The following is a 24,975-nucleotide window of genomic DNA, read 5'->3' as shown; positions in this document are numbered from 1 at the left end:
GCACCAAAGTTTACAAGAACTTTTGATCCCTTCCAGCATCATTGAATTATTAAGGCCCCATAATTTCCAGAAAGCAACTCCTAAAGCTCTAGTCCAAGGCAATCCATCACCCCACTTAACTGAATTTGAAGATTATTACCAATCTAATTCTTCAATCCCTCAGTGAAGAATTGTCTTCCAATACGGTTTGGAATAAGAGAGAAACCAGATGCTGTTACTAACATGACAATCATTTACAGCATGCAAGATGGTCTCCACAAATATGTATCTTTGAACACAACATAGACCAAAATTAGTAGTGTGCAAAATACTTCTTAGGTACAAGTTTTACTCCATTCCAAACAGGAGGTGAACTTGAGATAATGGCTACATTACTTTGATATTCATGATAAATTTTCAACGGATACAAATAGCACAAATAATTTTGCATAAACCAATGCTAAGAGGGGAAAAGCCATATCTTTTCTTTTTTATTTTTTTATTTTTTAAATAGAACAATGAATAGATAAAGGTTGAATAAATTAAACATTTCCTTATTATTGCACTAGGCAACAAAATAACTGCCATCACATACAAACCCACCTGCCAAACAACAAAACTGCTTATTCCTTCCAATACAAAAAGAAGAATTGGAAGGGCAAGGAGCAGTGCTCAAATGGTTGAAAGCTCCCTCAGTTCCCCCTCTACAATGATTATACCAACCAACTTCTCATCATGTTCAAATGAATAAAATCAACAAAAGTCTATTCCATTACTATGCACATGCCATCAACTCTGATGCCGACCATGATTTGAAGCAAATCATTCATCCTCATCATTAATTAGTGCCAATGAAAAGGGAAAGAATTTGTAACCATCTCCCTCATAGAACTTGTTCTGGAATTCTACCCAGTGAAGCCGCAATGCATGAAGGAAAGCACTGAGAGTTTCCATCACCAGCAACACGCCAATTGTTGCAAAAATAAAGACGATGATGCCGACAATAAGGATAACTACATTGTTAAACCTGTGGGATGTGCAAAGCAGTGTCATTATTGTCTATATAATAACTGTGTATTTTAGCTGAACATTATCGACTACTGAGTCCCTTAAGAGTTCAACTTATTTGTTGCAAAGAGTAAAATGCAAGATCCAGGAGTGCCCAGAATTTTTCTTTTAAGAATAATAAGTAAAATTACCATAATAAGTAAATGGACATAATTATCTATCTTCTATGGAAGTAATAATAAATTGAAAAACTAAAAACTCGTAGAAACTGCTTTAATAGACGAGATGATGGGATGTAACATACCCCCATGCAAGGAGAAGAACCTTCTCATAGAATACACTTGACAGCTCAGAGTGGGCAAGACTGCAGAAAGAAAGAACGCAGGATAAGGCATATCGTTAGCTTTTATTAGAAGGATCAGATGCCAATCCAAATTAAGAAAAGTGTGGAAGACATTTAGGTGGCATTGCCGTATTCAAGGGAGGATGAGCTCATCCTAGGTCATAAGAGAGCTCTTCTCACAACAAATGCACAGAGCTGAAGATGATGTCTTATGTCTCTTAAGAAAAGAATATGAAACGATGTATATACATGATCTAAAGTGTATAGCAATAAGGTTGAAAAGCATTAAGGTTGAAAAGCACTCATGCATGTCAAAAACAAATGTCCAATTGTCCAGCTTAACATAGATTTTAACAATAAGATACAGAACTGCACTAATTTCACCCGTGCTCATAATTGATCAAGGATTTGAATGCAGACCAACATTTAACTTCAGTTTACTACTGACATATACTGACATACCTGAGGGCCCATAAACGAAGGTAAGAAGCTGTGTTTGAGACTGCCCCAAGAACAAATTCAATAGTATGTATCAGTTGATGCACAAAAACTTCACTGAATTCAAATTCCTCATGACCATAAGAGCCATGGTTTGCATCCACTTGAAGAGACTCCTCAGTTGTCTGAAGTAGTGTGTATGATTGGCCTTGGTGCCTCTGAAAAACAAGACCATCAGAACCAATGGAAAGAGAAACAGACTCCAATGTTCTTAAACATATGAAGTAAGAAACTGGCAAATAGGAGAACTGTAGCATACATCTTGGTGTTGCTTCTTCAAAACAAAAGGCTTCGGAAGCAGCATCCATGGCACAGAAACAAGGGCCAGTAATAATAGAGCAAGCTGAGAAAAGAAGACATGGGATAAACAATTGGAATATCTACATCTCATAATGGATGGGAATTGGAAATATAATTTGTAAAACAAACTAAAGATATAGGGCCAACCTGAGCTGTCTTTTGTCCTGGGAATAGCTGGTTTTCCCCCAATTCATCTGTTGGACTCAAGAACATGTATATCATCACATGATATAAATCAGCTTGTGAACCAGTCCACCACTTCACAATGATAAGGAGTGATAAATAGCCAAACAAGCTGTTTAAGAAAATCACTTGCGGAATGAATTGAAACCTGAGGAAAAAAAAAAAACGAGGACAGCTTTCAGTATTAGCACTCATTACTCTAGTGCTTCCATAACTTCGGAAAAACTAGAAATATATAGGAGCAGATAGAATGTTAAACGTACCAGATATTCACATTATTCCTAAAATATAAAGCATTGAAGAAACTCAATATGATTCCAAGATTCATTTGGGCAACTCCAAGAAGGATTGACATTTTCATCTTCAGAGAGTTAAGAAATGGCAGCTCACTGCGAGTACCATGCCACACAGGATCCACACCAAATGGGTAAGTGGGGCCCACCTTAATCAATCCTACCGTAGTAGCATCCCTGCAGAACATGCAAGCAAAGAACCATCATAACTTGTAAAGGTCATGTTAGGTCCCAAGACTATTGGGCCTTACCATGAAAAATTGATAGTCCAGAAAGAGTAGGGATAGAAGAGGGAAATTGGAGGGAGAACAGGCACTGTTATTCATTCAGCATATGCAATATACCTCTATGTTTGCTATTTACAATTATAACCAATAAAACCTAACTGAACAAAAAAATTATTTTGGACAAAACAGCTCTCCATTCTTAACAGAGAACAACAAAATTATATCGCAGGCTAAGTTAAATACCTGCAAGAGAGATCACGACATGCATATGCTGAGTGTCCAAATAGCTCAAAGGGTACTGAGAAAAATTCATTGTAGATTAAACCAGTATAAATTGAGAAGAGGGCCATCATCAAAATAACATAACGACCACCAAAGGTCATTTCAGTGATATCCCCAAGCTTCTGTTGTTCACAAGAAAGAATGTATAATTAGATTCTGAGCATGGGGTGTAAACAATAGAATTGTTTCTTGATAAAATCACATCTATTTTTTTATTTTTTTAGAGGAGGACCACCAAAGAACACAAAAATAAAAATAAAAAATTGACAAACATGCCTAGGCAAATAGACCAAATAATATCTTCAACTAACAGACTCTTAACATCTACCGGGAGTATCAAATCTTTGTAGTAAGAGTGTAAGACAACAAAGAGAAGATATTTGTTATTAGATCTATAAATAGATTGGTGAAAGATGAAAGACAATTTGGAGTTAGAGGAACTAACTATTGCAGATTAATAATAATCATGCAAAACATCAAAATGTATGTGTTGTGTTGGTGATTAATAACAAGCCACAAGCAGTTCACCTGGCTAGAAAGTTTCTTTTCCCTGATTATAAAGACTAAAGTTGCAAGTAGCAAGCATATTCCATGCCCCCAATCTCCAAACATGACAGCAAAAAGGAACGGAAATGTAACGACAGTGTATACACCAGGATTTGCTTCTTGATACCTGGCCACCCTGCAATCATATTTAAAATGACATCATCATATTTCTATTAATAAAATTATATTTTTTTTTTATGTGAAAAGAAAAGTTACCCATAAAGAAATAAAGGAGAGTACATCATAAAGGACAATGAATGCTCCAATTCAACAGAAAACTATAAATGAGAACAATCAAGCTTAAAAAAGTAGTGCACTGTAATCTGATTATATAAAATAATATCTCACAATAGGAAGTTGAAAAGATAAAGTAAGATACCAAATAAATGATTAAATAGATGCATCCAAATGCGCAAATTTGTATATACATGCAGATGTAAACATGGCATACTTTTGGCAGCAAATTGCACAAAGAGTTTCATATAAAATGAGGTAGCAACTCATTGGGTTATAACATCAGTGAAAAAAGTACCAAATCACCTATTAACATGTTAAGCCAACACCAACCCACATGCTTGGGTTTTATCATTTACCATTACTGCATGATACTAAATATAATAAACTGTGAAGCTTGTTGAATGTCGTGGTCTTTTGTTAGAGTTGTTGGTAAGCATTGTTAATGCATATAACAGTGCTACAACAATGACCGAAGCATATGGAACAAAAGCACAAACTATCTAAATCACATGATAGAGAACAACCACTTGCATCAAATATGAAGACAAATTTGTATACCGTATATCATTTAAATATATCAGTTATCTAACAAATTCACCAAAGAAAATAATAACATAGAGACTAATTTAGAGTCAACTCACCCATAAGCATCAACAATTTCTTGAAAAGCAGAAGTAAATTTATTTGTGCGAAAATATGTAGGTGGTGACTCCTTTGTATGCAACACCTGGAAAATGGGCCCAACCTGTGAGTTGGAATCAAATGCAGCTCGCTGCAATGCTTCTTGGATCTGCATGGATCAGGCTCAACTTAGTTTTCGTCTGTGCCCAACAAACATTTTGATTGTATATCTTAGTGGCAAATTAAAATGAAACCATTCTAAATTAAAGTCAAAATATTAACCTGCTTCGAGGCAAAAACTGGACTCCAACCCTCAGCCACAAGACACTTTTTAGTCACATCAAGACTAAGCATATTCAGAGTGTGGTAGATGGACTTCTCCTTCCTCACCTTCATGATTTTAAAGATATTATGATTAATGACAGCATATAATCCAAACAAAGAAAATGTCATATATGCTCTTGGATGGAATGAGGATCTGAAAACTGAGAAAAATAAGATTTATAATACAAATTGTATGTCAAAAGGGGCAAGATTATTTCCACAGCCCCATTGGCCATGTATAGAGCATCATTAATACAGAAAATTATGAGGAAGAATGATGGATGTCATTTGGATGAAGTTGTTCTTGAAAACAAAATAATTTTCCCCTCTTCTTCTGGTTTCGGGGATACGTTCATTTATGAGTAGTTCACCTTCAATTTCATTCCTTGTTTTGTTTCCCATTGTCTTCTACCTCTAATTTCTACAACTTCCAATTGACTTTCAAAATAATAGCAATAAGTCCATAAAGAATGGAATAATATCATAGTAACTATAAATCCAATTGATAAGTCATTGTCAATTGTCATGAATGAGATTTTTACCAGACCAAATCAAGAAATAGACCCAAAAGATAAATTCAGTTAACTAGAAAAAGCAATTGCATTCTATTCAAAATCTGGCTTCTTATTTATGTCATTTACAGGAAGTGCAGCTCAGCAAAAGAGGAGAAAAATAAGGATAAAAGAGCAACAAGAGATAATAAGATCAAGCATCCGTGAAATTCCACCAAATCAAAATAAAGGAAGAGATTTAGAGAGGAAAGTCTACATTTTACAAAATGAAAGAGTGAAAATACAGCAACATTTTTGTAAAATACTACAACCACAGATTTGATGTCACATATTTAGCAAGAGAGACGGCAAATAATGTGAAGGAAGCATCTTGCACCCAGTAAGCAACAAAACATGGTATCATATTAGTTGTTCCAAGTGTGCATAAATACAAGTGTGTGCATGTGCTTTTGCTTCATAGATTTTGGACAGACCAAAGAGTTCCACTGAACAAAGTGATCGCTAATAGTCTGCAACAAATTGCTCCTATGAAGTAATCCCGCATCTGTTGTAGTCTTCAGTTCAGAGAGTTTTCCTGAGACCTGAAAATGGAAATACCGCATCAGATAAAAAAAGGTTTAAACAACATATGCACAAAAACAGTTGACAACATTTGTACAGCAATCTCCAAATATCATTGTTCACACTCAAGAGTATAATTTCCTCGTAGTATGAACAAGTTGAAGTTTCAGATGTTTATAAGAGTGTAGAGCTAACAGAAATTAACTTCCCAAGATAAAAAAAGCATCAACAAGAACAAAAGTTTATACCTCATTGATCATCTGGTTATGTTTGCCAAGATCCTCAGTGAATGGATAGCGATTTGCCCCAAAAGCTTCACATATTTTGAGTAATTTGGCTTTAATTCTTTCTCCAGAATAGAAAACAACAAATACGTTCTTCTCAGTCTGTACATTGACGCTTAAAAGTCAGAGAAAGTGAAATGATGTTGCTCACACATATAGTTGGGAGACAGATGATTTTTCTGTGAGAACCCACAATTCATGCACTAACCATGACCATATCAGGATGCAGATGACTTCTTAATAAAATATACCACACATAAAAATGTTTGTTATCTAACCATGCATTGAGGCTGGAAAATTTTATTCAATAAAACTGACTGGATTCGCATCACATGACAACATCCAAAGGCATGTGCATAGACCCTCACTAAAACTTAGATTGGTATGTCACACAAATTGAACAATATGTACGAGAAAGAAATATTAGTAGACCAATCCCATTATTTGACAAGATTCTTGGACATGATGCCTGTTCCTTACAGAACCAAAACCATAGCTTTTCTCCATTGGCCTTTCTCTTTTGGGGTGACCATAGAATGATGACCCACCTCAATCCATTCAAGAGTAAGGGGATTACCTTTGTGGAAGAATCAATCCTCTTTCTTCTTAGTGACTAATACTTTCATTTATGATCAACATTTTCCCAAGTCCTTCGAAGAAATTTATTTCTATGGAAAAATAGAATATTTTGCAGGAGTGTTAAGACTGTCCTATGGTGTCAACACTTGACTGACCGGAGGACCTACCTACCTAACTAGCCTAACCAAATTAGGGCTATCTACCATGCATTATTTATAAGAGTACTTATAGCAACAATATAATGGTTACAATAAAAGGTACAAACTAACCTTCTCCCCAGAAACGGGATCAGTTACAGAATATTTTGCAGGAGTGACTAATCCTTTCATTTATGATCAACATTTTCCCAAGTCCTTCAACAAATTTATTTCTATGGAAAAATAGAATATTTTGCAGGAGTGTTAGACTGTCCTATGGTGTCAACACTTGACTAACCGGGGGACCTACCTACCTAACTAGCTAAAAAAATTAGGGCTATCTACCATGCATTATTTAACAGAATACTTATAGCAACAATATAATGGTTAGCATAAAAGATGACCAAACTAACCTTCTCCCCAGAAACAGGATCAGTTACAGGTTCCTCAACAGCTGCCTGCCTGATAAACACATTGCCCCTGGTAGCACGGAATATAATCCTTTCAAAAGCCAGAGACTTTGCTTTAGGAACAAGGCCAGTGAGAAACCCTAATTTGACTTGCTTTGATGAATCAGTTGACATTTCCTGTAGAACGACCAATCAAATAAAAATGCCATGAGCAATAATAAGATGCAGACATCATTATGATACCAAAATCTTTAGAATTCATACCTTGTCAGCTAGTAAAGGAGTATCCAGCGATTCTTCACCAACTTGACGTGATTGCATTTCCCTCTGCTGCGCAGTTGCACTGCTTAAAGCTGAAGAAAAAAACTCACCAGCCTAACAAAAAGAACATCAGTATCTTGCTAACTTGTTTATTAAGCACCAAAAGTATTACTAAAATATTTATTTGAAAAAGAAAACTTCCCACCCAAAAGAAAAAAAAAATCTCAACATATAATTTAAATTCAGATAAGAACACTCCATGCAAATCAAAATTAATGAAGAAATTACAGAAATTAAGCTTATACAAAACTAAAAGGGCTTGAAGCCGTAGCAGGTGAAAAACTACAAACACGCTGCTTGTTAAATATATTCCCAGATTAACTGAGAAATAAACATTAAAAATTTTTTTACTCAAAATTCTATAAGTACCTTAATGACATCAAATGTGACATGTATCAAGCAGATAAAAAATTACCAAATGAAAAGAAATTAACGAAAATTTTATTGCACTCTAGATTAGCTGAAAGACATCTATTCAATTGGTAAAATCCAAGGCATAACTAATTTTAGGTGCTTAATTATACTGCTTGAACAAGTGGCACAAAATCTAATAGCTAGACTTATCATACACCTATGGGAATTCAGCTTTTCTAAATTTATTTATTTAAGACCATCAACGTCATTTATCTTGATATTATTCCTTTGCTAACCTTGCATTTCCCTGCTGCCTTTTCTACCACCATCTAAGGACTAGATAAAATCTTGAATATTAACCATTAGGACATTCATGCTTCTCTATGACGGTATTATGTCACTAGCAGAAAAAATAATCATTTCTCGGTCATAGCAGAAAAAGCAGCCATACCTTCTGGAGAACAAGCTTATATTCAATAAGCTCATTATAAGTTCGTTGTAATTTATCATTATTTGCATTCATTTCAACCAGTTCTGCCTCAAGTTCTCCAAGTTTTAACTAGCACGTGCAAAAAAGGAGAAAAAAAGTTAGAGCATGACACACCAAAAGCATTTAAGTTGGACATCAACTTCTTGCCATACCTCTAGGCCATCCATATCAATGTTAGTTTGGGTCACAGATTTTGATGAAGGCGAAAAACCAGCCTTCTCCATTTGCTCTTTGAAAAAACGTAACTTTCGTGCCATCTCTCCACATTTTTTTATCTTAACAAAAAAAGCAAACAAATAAATATTTCCACCACCAAATATCCACTTTGAAAGTTGAAACTGATAAGACATTCACAATAGTTGACAATAGAAACTATATTCACAGAAGGGCAGAAGCACATGCAATGTATTAACCTACCTCCATTATCTGTATCAGCATTGGTATTGTTTTCATATTTAACATATAAAACACAAAATGTTCAAATGTTTGAAACAGCCAAAGAGGTAGTGAATTGTGTTCTCATCCGTCATTGCTTAAGCATCGCAAAAAAATGCATTGCTTATAAATCTATTTTCTTTCACCTTTCTGTGTGTTCATAAGTAATTAAAAAACACCTAACTTAAGGGCGGTCCAAGATTTTATATGATGGAGGATCTCAATTTGAAGAGGAAGAATGAAAAAAAAAAAAAAAGGTTGCATTTTCTGAAAACATTTCAACTTTCATTGTACATCAGAACCAATTGTTGTAGGTAGTTAAACATTTGTTGGATCCTTATTGAATTAATGCAACCACAAAAAGATTTATTTGAATGTGTATGGGTCAAGTAGTTCACTAGTTCATCGATCAAGTTCTACATTTACTTTCAAGTCCAAATGCTAACAAAACAAAACAAAATATAAAATGTATACAGTTCATAAGTGCACCTGAGCAGCATAAGTTCTCTGAAATGGACTCTTCTCAGCATTGAGCTGCAAAACAAAAATAACGAGTTAAAATCAAAATCAAAACCTCCATATCTAATCAATCAGATATCAGTAGCTAATAACACAGAATTCATTCACTAGTAATCCCCAAGAATTACACGGTATCCTGTACTCAGAAGCAAGAAACCTTCAACCTCTGTAACCCTAACCACGATAATCTAAATCAGAAATCAAAATTACACGAAAATTCGAAATTCAATTCAACCAAATCACAAAAAACGTCATTGATTACGCAAAAGAGTAAAACAATCAAAAAAATCGAATTCGAATCCATCGGAACAAACAATTGAGCATCAGAAAAAAAGAGAGGGTGAAGATGGAGAAACAAGCAAAATAACTCCAAACTACACAAATAGAGATTGAATTTCAGTCCAAATAAGAGAAAAAATGTACGGACGTCTTTGAATTGAAGGAGACCAAGGTCGCCGAGATAAGAGACGGTGAGATGAGCGGACTCAATAGGAATGATGAGCTGCACCAATTGCATCGCTTCAGACCTGAACAGATCCATCGGCGGACAGCACCCTCCACGAGCCTCCCCCATTTTTTTTCCGTTACCTTTCCTTTCCTTTCCTCTCCTCTTCTCGCCGGTTGGACGGATTCGATTTCCTTTCCCCTCTCTCTCCCTCTATCAGACACTTGCAGCTGTTTATCTAATCAACTGGTAGGATTTGATCTGTGATAATTAACAAAGAAAAAAAAAAAAATTGGCACGAGCGACCTGAGAAAGAGGACAGTGAAGAGTTGTCGTGTTCCTTCTACTTATCACCACAAGCATCCACGTTTCCTCCCTTACGGTAATTTGGCTTTTGCAATTGTGTCCCAATCAAACGAAGTTTCTTTTCAGTTCTACCCTCAATAATCAAAGGTTCGTTTTCTTCCTTTCAACCTTGCTACGAGTGACAAATTTACTATGAGCACCTTAGTCTCTTACTCCTATTCTCATTCCTTACAAGATTTTAGCTTTTTTTACAATTGAATCCCTGTTATTGCATTTAATTGGATTTTTTTTTTGGAAAGAATGCATTTGATTGGAAGTTAAACCCTACGCATTATTAATTGACTACATTAGGCTAGTTCCTTAAGAAAATCCTATCCTAGATGAAGTTCTCTTCTTCAATTATACCCCTAACAGTAAAATATGTCAAATCATACGCATATTTTCTTTTTTTTTTAATAATTATAATTAGGGTATCTTAAATTAGTCTATGTAAATTGAGACTAATTCCCTTGGTGGGGGATTTTAAGCGTGCATTTCTCGTAATAATCATATATATTAAAAAATATTAAGTTTATAGTTCTCCAATGTTTCTCAATGGGATCAAATCATAGATCGTAGTTAATAAGTGAAGAAAGCTCATATCTATAAAATTTAGATTATTTTCGTTATTTTTTTTTATTTTTCCTTTTTCAATATGATCAAAGGTAAATAAGAAATATAGTTCATCAAAGATTTGACTCTAAAAATAAAATTTTAGCAGGTGATTGAATTCTTCGATATTGTATTACTTAGGAATTATTTCAGTTTGTAAATAATGTAATGTAATATAACAAATACATTACATGAATTTGTTCTAATGTTACTTTTGATTATGCTCCATTACATAGTTCACTAAAATATAGCGTAGAATTGTGTTTAATTACATTGCATTTCATTATGACTCACTACACCTACATGTAAATAATATGAGTCATTAAACGTATTAATATTGTGCTGAATTAATTTTTTTTAATGTAGGTTTTTTATTTTTTGTTTTTTGAGTTTCTTTAATATATTAATGTCATGACATCGAGTATTGGTTTTTATACATCCCGTATTTTGTCTATTTTCTAATATTGATTAAAGGCAAATACGAAAAATACATATTCTATTATGTGACTAAAAAATCAATAATTGATTATAAAATATAAAATAAATATATTTACTTTTTCTAGAGAACATATATATGAGAAAAACCATGATACACCATTTATCAAGACAATTATTATTAATAAAAGCTATATCAAAATCATTTTTAAGTATTTTAATTTTATTGGTTAAAAAAATAGAGATAATTTAATTTTGATCGTTATATTAATTTTTTATTTTTTAATAAAATAAGAAATTATATTATATATTAAATAAGTTATATATTAAATATGGTGAGAATATAAAAGTTTAATTTGATAAAATAAAAACTATAATATATTAAATATGGTAAGTTAATTTTTTGTTTGGTTATATTAATTTTCTATTTAAATCTAAATTTTACTAAATAAAAATAAAAAATTTATATTTGAGGACGTGTGTGGTTTTCCCAAAAGTTTTAGATTTTTGGAAAGAATTAAATTGAACGGGCTTGATGATTTTATTCAGTACAAATGATTTTCTTTTATTAAACCCGTTTAATTCTTGAAAAAAAAAATGTTCTTTTACTTGTATAAGAGTTTTATTTTGGAGTTGTCACCCTTATTAAGAAAAATAATCGAATTAGTCGATTCTTTAGAATCGGCTAACTCGGTTTTAAACCAGAGATAGAATATGAGAATTAGGTATGATAATAGGAAGGTATTAGGCACCCATATCGCCCGGTTAGACCAGCCTCCTCATTGTCCAAAGATTCACAATTAATAATAATGCAATTAACTAAAATTGAGATGTAAACACTTTTTATGCAATTTTTGGAGAAAACCATGCCATCCACACAAATTATTACAAGCATGATAAGTATGAAATATAAAGCATCCACAAAAAAAAGGGGAGGAGAAAAGGGTACAACCCTTCCTAAATATATAATCTACTCTCACCCCTCCAAATTTTTCAAACCCAATTAATTATTACAAACAAGCTTCAATGAGATCCACTAAGATCTCTTTACATTTTGCAATAACAAAACACTAAAACACAACAAGAAAGATAAAAGATATAAGCACAAAGTAACCATTAATCACAGAATAATAAAACATACATTACAATCAAAGAATACCCATCACATACACATTCATTCACAAAAATGAAAGCATGATGCATGTTAGAGGTACAAGGTTAAATAAATAAAGGGGTTAACACAATAATAATTATGAAGGCATTAAATTAAAGCATAAAATTAAATGACAGAATAATAAAGTGCTAGTAATGTAAAATACATTAATTAAAAGACAAGAAATTAAATGGTTAATCAAGATTTAAACTCATGGTCTTGATGTTCATCGAGGATGACTCTCAATCTTATTTTATCGTTTATTTGATCTATTTATGACCAAATACGCATCTCAATCCTTTTAAGGTTGGAGCTTGGTCACTTGGATGTCCGAAAAAGGGGCGTTCATTGATTTTTAGTCATTTTGGACCCTTGAAATAAAGGGCCTTGCGCCACAGAGGCTATGGCGTGCGCTACATAGGTGTGGCATGCACCCCACGCAATGGCACGAGGCCCTTCCCAGATAAAGAAGGTTCATATGGAGAACAAGTAAAAAAACAGAGCATATGGGCTCATGTAGCGCGAGCCACAGGCCTATAATGCACACTACACACAGTGGCTTGCGCCATTGACTTAGGCTGTACGCCACAGAGGCATAGAGACCCTTTATTGGTTGATCTTTGGTTTCCCTCTCAATTAGACCCAAAAGAGGTGTTCAAGTACCGAAAAAAGAAAGAAAAAGGTATAAGAATAGGATCAAGGTTCTCGAAATTACCTTTGGAGATTTCTTTGAAAATTTGATCAAAAAAGGATGAAGAGACCCAAAACACTTGGTTCTTGATCCAATAGTCCGAGATTCAAGATTAGAGTATGTACTTTTTAGAACTTTTGATTGATCTAAGGGGGTTTTAGATTAATTGAGCAATAAAATCTCAACTTGGATTCAAAGTTAACACAAGTTTCCTTTATATCTTTAGGTTAAGTTTCAAAAATGCAATAGTCACCCTTCAAAATCCCAAAAGTCCTCCTTTTGGCTCACCCCTAATGCGTATTTATTTGCATTTGAACTGCAACGAGATGACCCACTTTTATTAAAATGGACTGGGTGACACGCAAAATGAGGCGGTGGACCAGAAAGTGTGGCGGGCAGGCCCGACACACTTTCGAGCCCGATTTCGTCGCGAAACATCTGATAACTCAAAAAAGTAAAAATGTTTAAACACATATCAGTTACGGACCATTGGTCCAAAAACCTAAGCGATCGGGAGTCCTGATTTAATTTTATATAAAAAATGGTGTATCATCACTGAAATTTTTTAAGGCAAAATTTGAGCGTCTATAATATTATATATTAAATATGGTAAGAATATAATAATTCAATTTGATAAATAAAAGATTTTTAAAATTAAGAAAAAAATAATAAAAAAATATAAATTAAGTAACGAGTAACCACAATGAATAACTACGTACAACACATATTTTCAAATGCTAGTATTTACAAGGAATAAAAGTCAATTTGGTCCCCAATTTTTTGTAGCGAGATTAAAAAAAAGGTCAGATTTGACCTTTTAGGCCAATTTAACTCTTAAATTTATCTAAAATAATTTTTAAAATTAAAGCCAATTTAATCGCTGAACTTATTTAAAATGATTAAAAAAATCATATTTAACATTTTGAATCGATTTAACCTCTAATTATTCATTGTACTTATAATGTGAAAATCATTATATAGGCATTTATTAAAAATGTAATTGGGGTCAAGCTATCTAATTTATTATAAACTATAGGAAAATGATATATGAAGTATATTGTATTTCTCTTTACTTTAATTGATGGTTTTGAGTTTATAAATATGTATTAATTTGGACATTTTAAAATTAACCTTTATTACTGATTTATTGCTTATGAAATTGATGCATTTTCTATGTTGAATAAATTAAAACTATAATGCATGTTTATAAATTTATTATATGACAAGAAATGTTGGTTTTATGGATTTTAAATTTATATTCATAAGTGTTGGAAAAATTTGATTTGGACGTTTTTAGTGTAGGAGAAAAAGTATAAAAAATGAATCATGTTAAATTAAATCAATTATTAATTTATAAAAATCAAAATAAGTTCAGGGGTTAAATTGATCAAAAAAATAAAATCGGATCTTTTTAATCATTTTATACAAGTTCATGGATTAAATTGACTCAAAAGACCAAATCTAACATTTTTTTAACCTAATAAATAAGTTAAGGAAATAAATTGGGCTTTATTCCTATTTATAAATACAATGGACTAATTACAATTATTGGATCGAATTAAATATTTACATCTCCATCTATGTCAGCATAAATTCAATTAATAAATAGAGTAAAACAAAATCTAATCATATTATAATAATGAACTGGTCCACTTGAATCTTATCCTAAACGTAATGGGTAGGATTTGGGCAATGGCCGATCTAGGGCTTTGTTTTCTTTAAAAGCAGGTTCGGCTAGAGCTAATGGGCTAATGCAGCCCACATACAGCCCTATGGAATGGGGAAGTTCACCGTTCCATCGTCTTTCAAGTTGAGAAAATTGCGCGTTTTATAGTGCTGCAGGCAATCGAATCCTGTCCTAAAATTCATAAAGTCAGGTGTCTTAGAATTCTATCTCAACCTTTGAGATAATTTCCAAGCACCATTCCATTTTAATCATTTACGATTGATCTTATTATTTCACATGATAAATTAAAATAAATTTATCGAGTAAAAAAATTTAATAAAAATATTAAATTATGACATGAGATTCCAACTACAGTAGTGATCAATGAACGAACTGACCAACGATGCCAATTCATTTGGTAAATGCATTTTTCACCTGTATTTTTAAAAGAATGAAATAGTGTAATAATATAAATAAAATCGAAACATAATAAGTAAAAAGACTCATAAAATTGATAATGTCGAAGCACCATTTCACTCACTAAAATAACTACAATGATTCAGAATACAAAAGAATTTACAATCATGTAATATATAATAAGCAATTCAACTCCGGTCGAGCAAAACTAGACAAGTTTCCCTAGTCATACACCAAGGTTTCAGAATAGGCGGAGTTTTGTTATTCAGTCACAGAATTCCAATACTTTTTCTCTTTCCTAAGTTAGTTAAACTAATTTAGCTATGGCTGGTTTTGGTTCTCCAAACTATATTCTTTTTACACTGTCGCCATGGGTAACTACAAATCCCTCACTTGATAGAGTTGCAACTGCATTTCTCAGCTGAACAGAAAAGCAAAAATGGAAATGTTTGAATGTATGTTTGAATGCTAAACAAAAATGTTTATGTAAGAGAGATTATAATCTTACATCTTGAAGGTGAACTTCGTTGCCAGAGCTCTGCTTCTTCAACTCTTCCAGTAACTACAGGATTAATCAAGAGCAAGTGTCAATTGTGACTAAAATTAACTACCATTTGTTTTACATCCATTAAGGCCTTGTTTGTTTGGTATAACTAAATTTTAATAATTTATAACTGAATTTTATACTTCAATTGGTTTACCTCCAACAGGCGCATTGAAGGTCCCCCAAGTTGCAACTTCTCCATAATTATATTCCGAGTTGCTGATACAAGATTCTCTCTTCTCATCCTTTCGCTTGCTGAAACTCCAGTTGTGATGAGATCCATGTCAATAGTTCCTTTAGAAGGAAGAAGGGAAAAGGCACCATTAGAATACTGTTTGTCCAGCCCCGGAAATAAAATTTAGAAATTACGGGAGATTATTGTTGGAGGATTACCAGTGGAGTGATCTGTTGCTGACTGTTGCATTGCAACTTCAAGAAGTCGAAATGCCTCGATCACATCATGCTTCTCAACCTTGGAGCACCACAGAACAAAGGAAGCTCAAAGTTCTGAAATGTATTCCTCAAGAAAGCATTTTAAGACAAAACAGTTACTATACTAACCAATTCCGAGAGACGAATCCGAGCTAGAGCTTCACTAAGGCGTATCAAACTTTCTATCTGCCTAGGTGTTGCAGTTATAACCTATATGATACAGGAGATATATCAAATTCAATATCTTCGAAAAAAAGACTAGGATGAAAATTTGGCCAATTAAAATTTTAAATTTCTGAATATAAACATCGAAAGAATAAGATAAAACCAGGTTCAAGTAAAAAGTTCACACAATCACAACAGAATTTAAATGTACAAAAAAATATGATAACAAAATCATTAATATGCTAAATAAACAAATATAACCAGCAAAGGAGGAAGAATAGCCTTCTTTGGGCACGTGCGTCGTAGACCAACAAATGCAATGGATATAGAAGGTTGAATAAAGAAATTGTTGGAAAAATATTGAAAATAGGTCCAGTGGCTTGGATCTTTCAAAAATTAGACCAGGTCGGGTGAGATGAAGGGAGGATCCATATAGTCAACCCAACTAGTTTGGAATAAAGGTTTAATCCAGTTGAGTCGAAGACTGGGTCTAATACTGGGAACGCACAGGTTCTTGAACATGTTGCTAAAGGGTACAAGAAGATTATATTAACTGGTTCTATCAAACAAAATATGCATGAGAATGAGACAGAAAGACAAGTATAGACTAAAGAAACACCTTTTTGCTACTACCCGGGAAATTTCCTCTCCTCCTCATCTCAACATATCCTCGAGTTAACTCTTCTGAAGCTTCATCCGACAAACGTGGATGAATACGCTTACGAGCATAACTTATATATGTGGTTAATGTAGCGATATCGAGAACATCCTGCTGTGCTGTCTGTGAGACAAATTTTTAAAAGGAATCAGGATATTGAACTTAAAATAGGGTCTTCAACAAGTTTGCTACAATTCACCCAACCTCAGGATTCTCAAAGTGTAGTGCTACAATATGCTTGGCAAGGTGCCTGTCTGTTTGTTCATCAGCCTTGTCAAGAATCAAGTATATCAGGTCAAATCTGAGAAAACATCCACAGGCAAATTCATTATTTTAGCAATAATAGCCACTGAAATAATTTGTGGCTGAAATTAAAGGAATCAATTGTAATTGGTCTAGTATTTAATTCTGCCACATTATATTCATATCAGAAGCATTTAAGCAAGGCCTAAATCATTTAGTAGTTCAGGTAACTGTTTACTGCAATTACTTCCCAATTGCATTGCATACATATTGTATCCCTTACCTGGACAACAAGGTAGGTGGAAGATGTATGTTATCGATCACAGACAACCGAGGATTATAGCGTGAGCCAATAGGATTTGCACATGCTAAAACTGATGTTCTAGCATTAAGCGAAGCAATAATTCCAGCCTTTGCTATGGAAACAGTTTGCTGTTCCATCACCTGGAAAAGTTCAAATGAAATTAAACATGCCCATGATAGGAAATCAGACACTTGAAAGTGAAACAGGTAAAACATTCACAAAAGTGACACATCAGTGATGCTTATCACACTACTCAATAAATTATACTAGCTCAGGTCTTCTACAGGAAAACAGGAAATCCCCCTTTGGAAAGTATTTTTTCTGAAGTTGTCAAAGGGTGACAAATATAGTCTCAAACATGCATGATATGACTAGCAAAAAGATATGCCCGCCCTGAGGTTCTCAACTCCAACATTTGTGCAGACAACAAAATTTGCCAGTCAATGGAGAATCATTGCAGTGCATAAATAAAAGATATCCATCCCGTAAAATCCTTTGAAAGGAAAATATGACCAACCTCATGCAACATGCTCCTTGCATTTTCAGACATTTTGTCAAATTCATCAATACAGCAGATCCCTCTGTCACTCAGAACAAGTGCTCCACTCTCCAGGACCTAAAAGATTACATCACAAATATCCAACTATCAGAATCTTACATGCAAGAGTCAATTGAATGTGGGAAACATAAGAATCATAATAGAGGGTTGAACCGTTTCTCCTGTCTCAGGGTCTTTGCTAACATAAGCAGTCAAGCCAACAGCAGAGCTCCCTCTTCCACTAGTATAGATGCCACGGGGAGATAATTTGTGTATGTATTGCAGCAGCTGGGACTTGCTGGTTCCTGGATCACCAACAAGAAGTATATTGATATCACCACGGAAGCTAGCACCAGATGGCAACTTCAGGGCATTCCCGCCAAAGAGCTACATTCGGCCAATTGACTAACAATCATTACCCAAACCGTAATTAAAGAATAATGAATTTTACAAAAGTCATCTGACGTGAGGATGAATTACATCTAATTGTGCAAATACCTGGCACAAAAGACCTCTCTTCACATCATCCAGCTCCCAAATATTTGGTGCCAAAGACTTGGTTAGTCTGTCATATATATCAGGCTGCTTTGACAGTTCTTTCAATTGTTGTATCTGCAATTCAAACAAGAATGTGATCATAGAAGACAATCTTTCAATTGTTGTATCTGCAATTCAAACCAGAATGTGATCATAGAAGACAAAATGAACAAAACTTCTTTCTACAAGATAAGAAACATATGCATACTTTGGCATCATCAAACTGGATATCTTCCTCCACTTGACGTGAGCCATTATCAACTTCCATAGGATCCTCTGCTAGCATTCTTGACTTGTCAGCTTTCTTTATATGAAGACAATCAATGTAAGTCTGCAGTCAAAAGGAAATTATTACAATATCATCCCTCGAAAATAATGCAACACATGCCTAAAGAGACTTAACTGATATAATAGCAAAAAAGTTGAATCATACCTTGAATAATGATTTTACAGTTCTCTGAGTGGGCCCAACTCTCACACTCATAGCTCTATAAATCCCAGTGACCTATTGAGAAAACAGGAATGCATTAGACAACATTAATATTTATGTGATTCACTCTCATTATGACTATGTCCACAAGCATGTCATCTTTGCTATAATTAATAACACAATTACATCATCAAGCTCAAAACATTCACAAATCCACAAACTCAATTATACGTAAGGTACCTCATATACACAAATGCATGATACGTACTTGTCCTTTGAACATAATTAAACTATCTATTACTCTTAACATCAACCACAGTATGTGTAAATGCCACTACAATTATGGACAACAGACCCTCACTATTAATATTCTATATCACCGTGTTATAACTAGCAAAGCAACCATAATTATGGGAGAGAACATCTCCTTGTTAAGCCCTTCACTCCTACACTCCATTTGGCAAGCCATTTATCAATGGGAAAAGCCAAATAATCTCTTCTATGATGCTCCTATTTATAGATTAGCCTTTTCTTTTTTCAGTTCTACTTTAATTTTGATTCACATCCAATAAAGAATAGCCTTTAAAATTTAAAAAAATATATATATATATTAGACCACAAGAGATAATTGTAGATCACATAGAAAGTATCTTTAGGATCACATATCTAGTACAAACATCAAAACTTGTTTTTCCAAATGCCATATGAATCTTAATTCGAATCCTAATAATTAGTAGGATAGACAGAAGTTTCAGGCGTCCACCACATAATCCATCCAAGTCTCACCTCAACTCTGTCACCAGGCTTTACAGCATCCACCAGCTTGTCATGCATCAACAAGCTCACTGTGTGTGGTGTTCCTCCTTCAGGGATCTCATCAGGCGTCTCCTGGAGCCTCACAATCTGCTTATCAGCAAACCTGATTTAATTAAAAAGCACTAGTTAATAATACTGAGAAAAATCAAAATTCTCAATTCCAAAGTCGACCAGTGGATTTTTTTAAGCGTACAATTGATCTTATAACATCAATAAATATTTATGATCTTTTTGTGCTCCTTTCAGATGATGATGCTCATGACCTTATTTATCCTGTAGAATTTTGGTTGGGATCTTTCCATCTATCGATCTGAGTTACGTCTTTAAGGTAGAAATGTCAAATATGCTCAATGTAGTCAATGTTGCAAGTTGCATAAGATTTAGAAATTGCGTCTTGGTTTGACTGTTGCTGCTTATATATTATTTCCTTACAGATGTTGATTCATCATTGATGATTGAACATTAAAGTTATATGTCGATGATAAACAAAAACAAAATTGATCATACAAGAACATGTTACATTGGCTATAAGGACACAATCAAATAGCATTTTTGAGAAGTGTTGGAGCAATGACATAATAGAGAAGCAGGTCTGGAGAAGATCTTTGTGCTAATTTATTTATATTGTTTTACCACGAACAAGCTGCAGCAATATGGCTGCTTCGTGCTTTAAAAGCTCAACTATGTAAAGGAATTATATAACCACAAAGCTTCTTCCATAAAAATGTTCAGAAATGCACCAATTAGAGCACACACAGTAGAGTAAATATTTGAGCATTGTATATTCCACTATGATTTTTAAGTCCCCAAAATGAAACAAGATTCAGATTATTAGCTTATCAAAATCAAGATAACACAGTTTTACCTGCAACGGTTATGGACCAGTGTCATAGAGTTCTTAGCAAGACATTCTTGCTTCAAGCATACAGTAGGTTCATTTATCCTTCCTGACAATAACAATAATCAACAACAAGTATGCAATCAAATTAGAAAACAGGTAATGGAATTAAGCAAACTAACAATTAACAGAACTTACCTCTTTCTACAAGAAATGGACCAGCAACGTTCCCACACACAAGGCATCTAAATATTGCTTCCCTAATCTCCGGTATGATAGAACTACAACGAATTATCATTCCCTTGAGCGACACCATCTTCTCGATATCTAATCAAATAGCATCCACAATCAATCAAATTCTTCATTTACAGGAAATACACAATATGAAAATTAAATTTAAAAAAAAAAAAAAAAAAAAAAAAAACATAATAGTTATCTGAAAAGCAACAAGAGGAGGTAGCTAAAAGCATGAAACCCATCAATATTCAAGAGCATAAACCTACTGAAAATTGGTAATGCCAACAATTCGTGATTTGGTCGTAAAACTTCACTGGCCCAATATATTTCCCAGATTTCAGTCCGAATTTTGAAATATCTCATATCCTAATAAAAGCAATCCTTATGATAAATAAAAATTGGGTTAAAAGAGAGGAAAAGAAACTACCAGAAGGGTTAAGATTTCTCATTGTGGTAGAAGTCTTGAGATTATAAATCCTCACTTGCACATGCTTCTCGAAAAGAGGATCCATTAAACCCACAAAATCCATCAAAACAATATCAAAAATGGCCAAAACCTCGAGTGGGTACCTAACCATCTTCGCGTATAAATCAGAATCATAATCAAACACATCATGTGCATCAACATCAAGCCCTTCCCCTTCAACTTCAAGCACTTTACGTATAGCTTTCACATACTTCCCTTCTTCGAAGATCTCATTGCTTAGACTTTGACTGTTATCCCTATAGTGCTTCAAAAACATCTGGAACCTTTCCTTAACATCCTCAACACTGATATTGGTGCCCCAAACGAATGTAGGTGTGGCTTCGTCCATGTAATCGCCGCCTTCTGAAGATGGCGGGCCCTCAGACGTGGAGGACGGCGTTGAAGCGGCAGCTTGGCGTGCATTGGATCTGCTCCGGTGAGTAGTCGGTGTAGATTCTGACGTGGCGAAGCGGGATTGGGGAGGAGGTGGAGTGGCGAAGGCTGAAGGTGTAGTGGATCTACCCCTACGTCTGTTCCGGCGAGAGGTATCTGCGGCAGGAGAGGAGAAGGTGTTGCCAATGGGACTGGAAAATGAGTCATCCGGTGAAGAAGGCCCTGTTTGTAGTCAAATACAAAAGTTTAAAAACATATAGAAACAACACAATTCACACACAGAGAGAAAGAAAGTTACCGTCATTGAAAGGGGCTGGAGAGGAATCGGACGCCATGGAATCAGAGCTAAGACCCGGCAGCGTAGAAGTTGGTGAGATTAGAGAGTGGAGGGAAAATTTTGGGGTTTTTTGGCTTTTGCACAAGGTAATGTGGCGGGAAATGGTACGGCTTTCGCGCCAGAATTCTTAATGGGCTTCAGCAAAAGCACATTTGGTAAAATTGGGCTTGGGTTACAGGGTGTTTTCCTATGATCCCTTAGAAGATGTAATTATTAGGCTTACTAGCAAAAATATTTAAATATTTGCACCTTTTATAAATTTTTTTCCAAATCTTTTAATTTTATTTCGTATTACTTTTCTTTGAGAAAATTGTTTTTTCCTATTTCTATAACCCAAAAATATTAGAAAACTTATTTATAATATACAACTAATGTTTAAGTAATCCCTTAAAAAAGCTAATATTTAAGTAATAAAGATATGAAATATATATTAATAAAAATAGCTTTAATAAGTAATTTTGTTAGGTTAATCGTTTTATTTTTTTTATTGCACTCTTGTTATTCTTATTTATTATTTTAGAAGATATTTGATTAAGCTGATTCACACAATTAATAGTTGATTTATATTTAATAGGGTTATAAGTGTTTGATAAGTTTTTTTAATCAGCCGTTAATTTTGTTATTTATACTTTGGAGTTTTTTCGTAAATGTATTAGTTGATTTATATTTATATTTTATTTTTATTTCATTAACCTCGTAAAAATAATTACTAATAGTTTTTTTAAATTAATATTTTTTGATAATTTTATTTATAATTATTTAAAAATAATATTTTTTTATTAAATAATTATTAATAAATATTTTTATAAAAAATAATATATTCACCACACATACGCAATGCCAGTAGCATAATTCAAATGTTGGTTTGAATGACTTATATTTCATTCTTAGTATGTTGTTTATTAACTTTTATTTAGAATTCATTAGTTTTAATGGCTTGTATTTCTTTTAAGTTTTAGAATTAGTTATAAATTTTATCAAATTTGATAGAACTTGATAGAGTATAATCAAACTCTATAAATCAAATTAGAAAAATAAAAATTTCAAATAATTTTCATTTATATCAGATGTGAAAATTTGAATTTATAAAAAAATTTCAAGATTAATTTATTGAGAGCTTAATACGCACCTTTGTAATAAAAAAAAATGAATTCATATAATTTTACGAAGTTGATTTGTTCCATAATTCCATTCTGCGTATGCGCATATGTATATATACATGTAGAGAGAGACCAATATTAGATTATATGTTTCACACTATGCTTAGAACAAGTGAATTATAAATGAGAAATTTATTTTATGCATGGTATATCATAATTTAAAATAAGAAATTTAATTGAATTTTACAAACTTATATTTGAAATAAATTCTTAAACAAAAATACATTTGTCTTTATTTCTTATAATACCTTTAACAAAATAATTTAACAAAAATAAATAACAAACACAAATTATATTTATTATATACAATATAATAGATTGTCATATTTTAAAATATAAATAATGAATTCATATAAACAAATACACTAATATTCCATGCTAATTAATTTATAAATTAAAAAATATATATTAAGAATGTTATTACTGATTTTATTGCATTTGAAAATAATTATTGATACTCTATTTTTATAGTTTCATAGTAATAAGTAACAACTAACCTTATTATTAGATTTAAAAAAAAACTAATGTTATTACTAGTTTAGCATTTTCCAAAAAAAAAAAAAAAGGAAAAAAATTAAAAATATAAACCTAGGGATTATTAGATTTAAAAAAAATAACTTTTATTGCTAATTTGGAATTAAAAAAAAGGGAAAAAAAAGTAAAAATATAAAACTTAGTTATTACTTAGATTAAAAAAATGTTATTACTATATTGGAATTTTCCAAAAAAAAGGAAAAAGAAGTAAAAATATAAATTTAGTTATTACTAGATTTTAAAGGAAATAACTGTTAATTCAAAAAAAAAAAAAGTTATTACCAGTTTGGTATTTTTCAAAGAAAATAAACAAAAAGGAAAAAAAAGTAAAAATAGTTGAGTTTATAGCGGAGGGTAATTTTGTTAATAAACATTTCAGTGGTCAATTTTATAAAATTCATTTACAAATTTCATTGGAATAGTATTTGAGTCAATAATACCCAATTCCATAAAATTCAATTTATAAAATTTAAACCTGTATTTTTTTCATTCCAAACACAAAATTTTATAGAATTCATTTGTTTCAAACGGGCACTTAAAGACGTTGAGTGAAAATTTGTATCAACTTACGGCATGTTGGACAATGGTAGCCATTTCAGTAATTGTTAATATCCGTTAGTTAAATGCTAGATCAACATCTAAATACTAGTATGAATAATATGAATATTATGCTATTAAACAATATAAATAATAAAAATAGTATTTTTTTTTACTATTTAAAAAAGTAACAAAGATAGTATTTTAATGTCTAATCAAAACATAAAAATGTTATACAACCTAAATAAATTCAGCAAAAACATATAAGAACTAGAAGTAGCTGCTCATAATTGATATTGTTATATATATATATATATAACTCATCACTATTGAAAAATCTCATATAATATAAAATTAATACACATAAAGCTAATCAACCGAAGAAAAACACATATCCCGAGGTGAGATAGGATAGTAGGTATCTCTTCTCCTAAAACTAGAAGTTTCAAATTTAAGTTCTGGGTATAAAGTTCTTTTAAACACTCAAAATGGATTGCTTTAAACACCGGATGGTTAAAACGAAATGAAGAAGACATCAAGTGCTAATTTTTTTTTACATTAATTAACTATAATTCTCTTTAAAAAAATTGCACTACATT

General features: G+C 32.7%; 2 protein-coding genes across 2 annotated transcripts; both read right to left on the bottom strand.

Moving 5' to 3' along the window:
• Positions 1–512: 512 nt before the first annotated feature.
• Positions 513–10,281, bottom strand: VHA-A2 (vacuolar proton ATPase A2). The gene is made up of 18 exons (XM_012211811.4): positions 9,871–10,281; positions 9,414–9,458; positions 8,642–8,764; positions 8,451–8,558; positions 7,589–7,699; positions 7,328–7,501; positions 6,163–6,300; positions 5,827–5,934; positions 4,800–4,907; positions 4,538–4,686; positions 3,642–3,795; positions 3,075–3,235; positions 2,575–2,781; positions 2,276–2,459; positions 2,088–2,171; positions 1,793–1,986; positions 1,292–1,351; positions 513–1,006 (listed from the first exon to the last, which is right to left on the bottom strand). The coding sequence occupies exons 1-18, from the start codon at positions 10,015–10,017 to the stop codon at positions 802–804; spliced, it is 2,460 nt and encodes an 819-aa protein (XP_012067201.1). The 5' UTR covers positions 10,018–10,281; the 3' UTR covers positions 513–801.
• A 5,020-nt stretch (positions 10,282–15,301) lies between these two features.
• On the bottom strand, positions 15,302–22,231 carry MCM4 (Minichromosome maintenance (MCM2/3/5) family protein). Its single transcript, XM_012211810.4, has 18 exons — positions 22,107–22,231; positions 21,377–22,030; positions 20,911–21,039; positions 20,740–20,821; positions 19,845–19,977; positions 19,062–19,133; positions 18,837–18,959; positions 18,590–18,703; positions 18,266–18,478; positions 18,071–18,169; positions 17,533–17,693; positions 17,211–17,307; positions 16,968–17,129; positions 16,313–16,393; positions 16,145–16,223; positions 15,909–16,045; positions 15,716–15,769; positions 15,302–15,628 (listed from the first exon to the last, which is right to left on the bottom strand). Exons 1-18 carry the CDS (start codon positions 22,141–22,143, stop codon positions 15,554–15,556), a joined length of 2,502 nt encoding a protein of 833 aa, XP_012067200.1. The 5' UTR covers positions 22,144–22,231; the 3' UTR covers positions 15,302–15,553.
• Positions 22,232–24,975: the final 2,744 nt, after the last annotated feature.

This window comes from Jatropha curcas, chromosome 1 (assembly GCF_041381405.1).
Source record: "Jatropha curcas cultivar XTBG-Jc1 chromosome 1, XTBG_Jcur_1.0, whole genome shotgun sequence".
Taxonomy (NCBI): Eukaryota; Viridiplantae; Streptophyta; class Magnoliopsida; order Malpighiales; family Euphorbiaceae; genus Jatropha; species Jatropha curcas.
The sequence above is the reverse complement of the archived record's forward strand: the minus strand, read 5'-3'. Positions and strand labels throughout refer to the sequence as shown.